Consider the following 8,861-nt stretch of genomic DNA (forward strand, 5'->3'; position numbering starts at 1 on the left):
GACTATGAGTTGGAGATTCATTACCATCCAGGCAAAGCAAACGTAGTGGCAGATGCTTTGAGCAGAAAGAGTCAAGTCAATCTGATGGTCGCTCGTCCGATGCCTTATGAGTTGGCCAAGGAGTTTGACAGGTTGAGTCTCGGATTTCTGAACAATTCGCGAGGAGTCACAGTTGAATTGGAACCTACCTTGGAGCGCGAAATCAAAGAAGCGCAGAAGAATGATGAAAAGATCAGTGAGATCAGGCGACTGATTCTAGAAGGCAAAGGCAAAGATTTTCGAGAAGATGCAGAAGGCGTGATATGGTTCAAAGACCGCTTGTGTGTTCCCAATGTCCAGTCCATTCGGGAATTGATTCTCAAGGAAGCTCATGAGACCGCTTATTCGATTCACCCTGGCAGTGAGAAGATGTATCAGGATCTGAAGAAGAAATTCTGGTGGTACGGAATGAAGAGGGAAATCGCAGAGCACGTGGCTATGTGCGATAGTTGTCGAAGAATTAAGGCAGAGCACCAGAGACCCGCTGGATTGTTGCAACCGTTGCAGATCCCTCAGTGGAAATGGGATGAAATTGGTATGGATTTCATAGTCGGATTGCCTCGTACTCGAGCCGGCTACGATTCTATTTGGGTAGTAGTGGACCGTTTGACCAAGTCAGCCCACTTCATACCTGTCAAGACCAACTACAACAGTGCAGTATTGGCAGAATTGTATATGTCTCGGATCGTTTGTCTTCATGGTGTGCCAAAGAAGATAGTGTCAGACAGAGGAACGCAGTTCACCTCTCATTTCTGGCAGCAGTTGCATGAAGCTTTGGGCACGCATCTGAATTTCAGTTCAGCTTATCACCCGCAGACAGATGGCCAGACCGAAAGGACCAATCAAATTCTTGAAGACATGTTGAGAGCCTGTGCGTTGCAAGATCAGTCCGGATGGGACAAGCGATTGCCTTATGCAGAGTTTTCCTATAACAACAGTTATCAGGCCAGTTTGAAGATGTCACCATTCCAGGCGCTCTATGGAAGGAGTTGTAGAACTCCGTTGCAATGGGATCAGCCTGGGGAAAAGCAAGTGTTTGGGCCAGACATTTTGCTTGAAGCCGAAGAGAACATCAAGATGGTTCGAGAGAACCTGAAGATAGCGCAATCGAGGCAGCGAAGCTATGCAGACACAAGAAGAAGAGAGCTGAGTTTCGAAGTCGGAGACTTTGTCTATCTGAAAGTGTCACCGATCAGAGGAGTCAGAAGATTCGGAGTGAAAGGCAAGCTAGCACCCCGCTACATCGGTCCGTATCAGATTCTTGCCAGACGAGGAGAAGTGGCCTATCAGCTCAGTTTGCCCGAGAATTTGTCTGCTGTGCATAATGTCTTTCATGTGTCTCAGTTGAAGAAGTGCTTGCGTGTGCCAGAAGAGCAGTTGCCAGTGGAAGGTCTGGAAGTCCAGGAGGACTTGACCTATGTCGAGAAGCCAGCTCAGATCCTTGAGGTTGCAGATAGAGTCACCCGAAGGAAGACCATCAGAATGTGCAAAGTCAGATGGAATCACCACTCTGAGGAGGAAGCAACCTGGGAGCGTGAAGATGATCTAGTGGCTAAGTACCCAGAGCTCTTTGCTAGCCAGCCCTGAATCTCGAGGGCGAGATTCTTTTAAGGGGGATAGGTTTGTAACGCCCCGAATTTTGCAGTTGAATTTTTTCTTTTCTTTACTCGCCAAATTCGGGCGTTACCTTTTCTTTTTCTTTTTCCCCTCGCTAAACCTTGACCTTTTCCAAAGTTCTAGCGGGATTCGGTTTGGATTTCCCGTGTAAGAAAACCCTAAGTACTTTGTGTTGTCTGATGCACCATGCCGAACCTTGCATTTCTTTTGATTGCTTTGAAAGTGCAAATGCATTCATGTAGAAAGATCGGATTTCGAAAATGAGGAGAAGATCTTTTCTTTCTTTTTTCTCTCTCTTTCTCTCTCCTCTTTTTCTCTCTCTCCCGCGCCGTGGGCCGACCCCGGCCGGCCCAGCCGCCCCTGGCGCCCCTCCCTTGGGCCCAATTGGCCCATGCCGCCCCCCCCCACCTCCCCTTTTTCCCCCAATTCTTTCTCCCTCCCTCTCATTTTCTCTCATTTTCTCTCCCTCACCCTAAGCCGCCGCCGCCCCTACCCCCTGCCCTAGCGCCGCCCCTCCCCGTCGCCGATCGGCCGCCCCGCTCGGCCGCCCCATCCCCGTCGCCGGTGAGCCCCCTCCCCCTCTCCTCCCTCCCCCATCCCCCCTCCCCTTTCCCCTCGCCGCCCGCCGCCATGGCCGGCTCGGCCGGCCCCTGCGCGCCCCGGCCGCCCGCCTTGGCCGCGCCCTGGCCGCCCGGCTCGCCCCAGTCGCGCCCTGGCCGCCCGGCCGCCCGCCTGCGCGCCCCCGGCTGCCCGCCCGGCCGCCCGCCTGGCCGCGCCCCCTGGCCGCGCCCCCTGGCCGCTCGGCCGGCTCAGCCGCCCCGGCTCGGCCGCCCCTGCTCGCCCTGCCCCCGGCCGGTTCAACCGCCCCCCCTCTGTTTTTTTTATTTTTTTTATTTATTTTATTTACTTTCTGTGATCATAGCTATTTTATTTTAGGTAGGCTAATCATCGTTAATGTTATTGAAATATGAAGCTTAATTTAAAACTCCGTTATGCTAATTGATTCATGTAGTTAATTGTTTATCTCGTGCAATGTTGATCAACTTAAAATGATTAGGTTCCCACTAGTGCATATAACAGAATTCTTTTGTCAAGAACCAATTGTAATTGATCGTTAGTGCATAAGATTTAACCCCCTGCGAGACCCTTTCCCGTTTCTTTCTAACCATAACAAATGCAATGTCAAATGTCATACTTGATGCATACTCGCTTTATTTGTTTCCTTGTATGGTGTATTGTTCTTTTGTATTAAAATATGTGGATGTATGTATGTTTGCGCTCGCATAGAGAACGATCCGGTTGAAGAGCCCGAGGAACTCGCAGGAGAAGCCCCTGAGCAGCAGTCGTTTGGTGGAGGCAAGTGTCCTTTGACCTATCTCTGTCCTATTCATTATTTAATTCACCTCCCGCTTACACATTTATGCCTAAGGATTGACTAGCTTTTGTTATCCATGTCCTTGTTTACCTATCTGGGTTGGATTATTACTGTTTAGCTTTATGCTATTGCTCAAACTCTAATCAATGAACATGATGAGATTATCTATGATACGCTGTTTTCCCTTCTCTTATGATGATGTGGTACTTGTGATCTTCAAGGGGGCTCGAGCGGTTTCTCGAGTGCCTCTCCGTAAGGACCTGTTCTATGGATGACCGCCCGGGAAAACAGTGCAACCATAAGGGTGGAATGGGGTGCCCTTAGCTGAATAATTAGAGGATCCGGGGTGTAGTTCACTTAGCCGTCGTGCCGTCAATGGGGCTCGGTGTATGCGGCTCGCTCTGCCAAGTTTGGGTTCGCCCCTTGGGGAGGAGTGCGGTGCATTTAGGAAACCTAACGGGTGGCTACAGTCCCGGGGAATCTTTGTAAAGGCTTCGTAGTGAATCCTTGGCCATTCACCTCGGGAGTGAATAAGGGTCTTGCAAGCCCGGGCCAGAGAGGGAATCACGGCTTGTGGGTAAAGTGCACAACCTCTGCATAGTGTTATGAAACTGATATATCAGCCGTGCTCACGGTTATGAGCGGCCAAGGGAGCTCCAGTGATTAGTGGTACTTGATCAGAGATACTTTGGTACAGGTGGTTATGAGATTGTTGATTCTGGTTATGATTATGATGCTGGTAAGTGGTACTCTTTCCGTTTGGAAAGGAGTACATTTGGGTTAATAACTTGGGTTAATGCTAAAACTTGGCTTTCTACTAGTAAGTAATAATCTGACCAACTAAAAGCAACTGCTTGACTTATCCCCACATAAAGCTAGTCCACTATAGCCAAACAGGATACTTGCTGAGTATGTTGATGTGTACTCACCCTTGCTCTACACACCAAACCCCCCCCCCCAGGTTGTCAGCATTGCAACCACTGCTCAGGCGAAGATGAAGCTGTGGAAGGAGACTTCCAGGAGTTCCAAGATTACGACGAGTTCTAGGCGTGGGTTAGCGGCAACCCCCAGTCGGCTGCCTGTGAAGGCCGCGTTATCTACGTTTCGTTTCCGCACTTTGATTTATTGTAAGGACTATATGGACGTCTCAGACGTATGATGTAATCGACTATTTTCCCTTATTAATACTATTTTGAGCACTGTGTGATGATGTTCATATTATGTAACTGCTGTGTACGTGAATAACTGATCCTGGCACGTACATGGTTCGCATTCGGTTTGCCTTCTAAAACCGGGTGTGACACCCTATCGACCAATTGACATTGTCTCTATTATTTGACAAAATAATAGCATCACAAGACAGTTTTCGATCCTCAAACATGCTGGCTGTGTCTCCAAATAATCTCCTTCGAAACCTTAAATTTGAAAAGTTTGCCCGGAGCACCTCAGCCACAGAGAGTTTTTTGTCAAAGGTTAACTCAAGAGTATTTTTTATATTAGTAATCACTGTGTTGCAAATTTGCAACACACACAGTGTGACAATCACTCTTCTACATCACACCTACTGCTGTGATGGAGAGTAGTTGACAATCCTCCATACTGAGGCAGCTCCATGTTTTAACTATCTAATGCTAAATTACATCATGTATGGTTTTCACCTCTGATAATCTGTATGGACAACGTTTACGAGCTGCAGTGTCCCCCCCTTTTTTTGTCTAATCCTGCTGGGGCTGAAGACGACACCGATTGAAGCAAATATATATGCTAGTACTAGTTGAAGCGGTTTAGGAAGTCGATCATGTCCTTGTAGACGTAGTCCTTGGCGCAGACGCCGATGATGAAGTCGAGGTGCGCGAACTTGTCCAGGTACTGCACCGTGAGCTTGTCCTGGTCGTGGCCCCGGAGGTCCTGCAGGAGGAGGCGCACGTCGGCGGGGTCGGCGAGCGAGTCCCGGCCGCCGTAGCTGAGGAAGAGCGGGAAGCTCGGCGGGATGCCGGACATCCGGTACACCGGCGGCTCGGCCTGGCCGTAGCTGGCGATGTTCCGCTCCGGCAGCACGTAGTCGTACTTGGTCAGCACGCCGTCGCGCACGGCTGCGCGCGGTGCATGCATGCCGGCCGGCGGTGCAAGTAAGTCTCTTGTTGAAATTTGCTATATATATTACGAACGTGCGCGCGATTTGAAGGGTAAGGAAGGAATTGACGGCGCGTACTTTGAGCGAAGTGGACCATGGTTTTGGTGGAGGTCGGCTGGGGCTCGTACTTGAGGAAGACGTCGACGGCGGAGCTGTTGAGGCAGTAGTTCTTGCCGGTGATGGAGCCGACGAGGTCGTAGCAGCTCATGCCCGGGCGGCGGCAGAACGCCCTGATGAGGTTCGTCACCGGCGGCCTGCGCGGCGAGCAGAGCAGGTCAGGTCAGGTCAGGTCAGGTCAGCTCAGCTCAGCTGCATGCCTGCATCCATCTGCAGTGGGGGGTGTACGAGAGCGCGGTACGTTACGTACGCTAGCGGGTCGAACTCGGCCATGCCGAGGAAGTCCGAGAGCACCTGTGAGTGACTGAGTCGGTCAGAGCAGAGCAGAGCAGATGCAGATGAAGAGCAGAGAGTCGCCGGCCGCAGGGAGAAACGAAAACGAGAACGGCTCGCTGCGTCAGACGAGCAGGGCTGCAGGGTGCGTCATGTTTGTTATTACCTCGCCGACGAACGCCTTGGCCAGCAGGATGCCGATGGGGGTGGTGATGTGGGCGAGGTAGGCCACCGGCGTGAGCAGCGCCGCGGATTTCAGCTGGCTCACCACCCGGCCCTCCGAGAAGGCCGCCAGCGCCACCAGCGTCCCCTGAAACCACCAGGAGTCGGCGATCAGACACTACTCGATCCCCCTCTGTGGAGATCGAATCACTGGGAGAGGGAAGGGACCATGGAGTGTCCGACGTAGTGAGGCTTCTGGCCGGTCTGTTTGACGACGAAGTCGACCATGGCCGGCAGGTCGTTGACTACCAGGTCATCCCAGGACCAGTTCCAGTAGAGCTGAAAACGAAGCGTGCAGGAGGAAGCGGCTAATAGCTAGTTCTGATGAAGTGAGATGAGTGCCAGAGCGAGCGAGCGAGGGTTTAGGTTTAGTTTACTTACCCGGCTGGAGGGGTCGAGCGAGACGTGGCGGCGGCTCCAGCGCGTGCCCCTGTTGTTGGCGATCCAGACGTCGAAGCCGCGGTCGGCGAGGATGAACGGCAGCGACTCCTCCGGCGAGGCCAGCAACCATGACATGCCGTCCTGCTGTCCTGCAGGACCTCCGGCACATGAAACGGTTGGGCCATAGAACCAGTATGTACGTACGTAGGGTGCCAGGCACATGACGAACAGAGACGTACCACGAGGACCCCGTGCTGCAGGAGCACCGGCTGCCCCGCGCGCGAGGACGAGGCACCGGCACCGGCACCGCCGCCGTGCCCGCCACGCCCGCCACTCGGGATCCTTTGCAGGCTCAGGATGTACCCGTCCGCCGTCGTCACCTGCGTAGATACATGCACATCCATTAATTTGTACAACAAGACATGCATGGATACAATACAATATATGCACGCGAAAGCTTTCTATCCTTCTCTTCCACCACGCCAGATAGCTAGGGAGAGAGAGAAAGAGAGAGCATGATGCATGCGAACGTACGTTTGTTCGCATCGTACGACACGCACGCTTCGCGACCGCTGACGTACGCGCGCGGTGCACCATGCACGGTCGTCGGTCGTCAATAATAATCGTCATGTCAAGGGTCAAAGCAAGCAAAACAAAACAAGGAGGGCGGACCTGGTGCTCTTCACAAGGGTAGCCGAGCGGCGCCACGGCCAGCGCGCAGGGTCCGCCGCCGCCGTACGGCTGGACGGCGGCGGCGAGGCGAAGGGTCGTCGACAAGAACAGCAGCGCGAGCGCGACGGCGGATGGTGAGAGGACGACGATACTGCCCGGTCGACGACGATGCGCGGCAGTAGTGCCCATGGCGCAGCTAGCTGCTAGTACGTACGGTGGCGGTGGCGGTCGCCGGCGGCCGATGGTGCAGGTGCACGCGGTACGTAGCTGGGTGGCTGTGTGCAGCGTAGTGCGCGATCGTGACGAGCAGTATATAAAGTGCGCGCGCGAGCCGGCATGGATATGGATGGGTCATCAGAAGCACTACTCGCTAGCTAGCTCGGATCAGGATCACAGTGGGGTGCACGCGAACGCGTGTGTGCGCGTACATGTGAACGTGACAGACCGTGGTGTGCTTCGCTTTCCGTTCAACGTGACGTGACACCTTCAATTGCAATTCGTTCGACACAGCTTTTGGCATCACCGCATCACGCATGGCATCTCGGCGTCCACCCCCCACACGCACTTGATTGATTCTATACGAGAGAGCGAGAAAAAAGAATCTGGCTCGTAATAATCACTCCATTATTACCGCCTCATTTCCTCATCACTCCTCAAACTGCGCTGCATACATGCATGCATAACTGAAACAGAAAATAATGCTACTTTACTGTTGAAAAGTCTTTCCCGTTCTCGTTCTGTTCGTGTGTTCCTGTTCCTTCCACTCGAGACATGCAACACGGTCGGTCGAGTCAACCGGGGAAGCCTGCTGTAGCAGTGTCTACAGTAAATGCTAGTAGCACGGTACTAAAATACTAACGGTTTAAAGTAGGTTGCTTGACTGTTCCATTCGAATTAAAGTCGTCTGTTAAGACTGCTGTATTTGTAATCTATAAAAACAAAAATATTATAAAAGCAGTAGAATCTGGTATGATGAATTAAAGTCAAACGAATAAATTATTAAAGGGAACATATCTGGTGCAAATCAAATTTTCTGTGCAACCGTGTAAACTTTTAATCTAGACCACATGATGTTGATCAAGGGGAGGCGCGGAAGTGGATAATTTTGCACTTAACCACACGCTCCTAATAACACTTTTGCAAATGTGACCCAGATTAAAAATTTGCACGGTTGTATAGAGGAATTGGTTTGCATCAGATATGTTTCCTAAATTAAAATCTTTTTTGAGTGTGTATGCACGTCTGGAGTGTTTGGATCAAAAGGCAGCGATTGTTGCCACAAAAGAACCATAGCCATTAACCTAACCCCCCACCCGAGGCTGCATAGGCATTAACGAGTGGCCGCATGTAATTGATGGTGGAGCAATACACTTATTATTATGGCTTATCTGGTTATCCTACCAAGCAACAATACAAGTTTCTGAAGCTAGTAAATATATCTTGGTGCTGCCCAATAACCTAGAACAGGGGCGGATTTGCGACCGGGGCTGCCTGGGCTGCAGCCCCGGTCGCGGCCCAACAACGAGAGGAACAGGGAGTAGGGAGAGGAATAGGCCCATACGGACCAGCCCCAGCACAGCGCCACCGCCAGCCCCTAACCTAAGGAGAAGCAGCCGCCAGGGCGCCCGCGCACAGACGCACCGCGGCACCGGCGGCCACCACGACACCGCCCGTCCGGCCATCCGGCCGTCCCCGTCCGCCCGCCCAGCGCCCAGGAGCAGGCTGCAGGCCCACGGCACCGCGCCACCGTCCGCCCGCCCAGGAGCAGGCCGCACGGCCGCACCTCGCCTGCTCTCCTTGCTTCTCCTCCTGCTCTGGTTCGCCCTCTCCCTTGCCCTCTTCCTCTCCGCCATGCCGCCTTCCACCGCGCCGCTCCGCCGCTCCTCCTCCTTCCTCCGCTCCAAGCCCCGCGCCCTCGCCGCCACCACCACCGACGCAGCCGCCGTGGCACCCCGCGTCCGGATCTACGTCTACGACCTCCCCGCCCGCTTCAACCGCGAATGGGCGGCCGCCGACGCGCGGTGCTCGCGC

General features: G+C 53.1%; 1 protein-coding gene across 4 annotated transcripts; it reads right to left on the reverse strand.

The window, feature by feature from the left end:
- Window positions 1-4,490: 4,490 nt before the first annotated feature.
- On the reverse strand, window positions 4,491-7,215 carry LOC103653206 (triacylglycerol lipase 2). 4 transcript variants are annotated; one of them, XM_008680167.3, is made up of 8 exons: window positions 6,831-7,215; window positions 6,398-6,538; window positions 6,159-6,299; window positions 5,946-6,056; window positions 5,722-5,865; window positions 5,533-5,576; window positions 5,244-5,419; window positions 4,491-5,124 (listed from the first exon to the last, which is right to left on the reverse strand). In XM_008680167.3, the coding sequence occupies exons 1-8, from the start codon at window positions 7,017-7,019 to the stop codon at window positions 4,802-4,804; spliced, it is 1,269 nt and encodes a 422-aa protein (XP_008678389.1). In that variant the 5' UTR covers window positions 7,020-7,215; the 3' UTR covers window positions 4,491-4,801. The 4 variants fall into 4 exon arrangements, with proteins under 4 accessions (XP_008678389.1, XP_023158113.1, XP_020407416.2 ...); XM_023302345.1 differs by having other exon boundaries at window positions 6,159-6,302; XM_020551827.2 differs by lacking the exon at window positions 6,831-7,215 and having other exon boundaries at window positions 6,159-6,307; window positions 6,398-6,790.
- Window positions 7,216-8,861: the final 1,646 nt, after the last annotated feature.

The sequence above is a fragment of the Zea mays genome, chromosome 4 (genome assembly GCF_902167145.1).
Source record: "Zea mays cultivar B73 chromosome 4, Zm-B73-REFERENCE-NAM-5.0, whole genome shotgun sequence".
Classification (NCBI taxonomy): domain Eukaryota; kingdom Viridiplantae; phylum Streptophyta; class Magnoliopsida; order Poales; family Poaceae; genus Zea; species Zea mays.

What these genes read in the sequence shown, in the direction of transcription:
- LOC103653206 (XM_035967269.1), bottom strand. Translation starts at nt 6,755, where the DNA reads ATGGTGCACCGCGCGCGTACGTCAGCGGTCGCGAAGCGTGCGTGTCGT. An exon ending in ACTACGTCGGACACTCCATG is followed by an intron (nt 5,866 to 5,945) that starts GTCCCTTCCCTC and finishes TGGTGGTTTCAG; the next exon opens with GGGACGCTGGTGGCGCTGGC. An exon ending in CCAAGGCGTTCGTCGGCGAG is followed by an intron (nt 5,577 to 5,721) that starts GTAATAACAAAC and finishes AGTCACTCACAG; the next exon opens with GTGCTCTCGGACTTCCTCGG.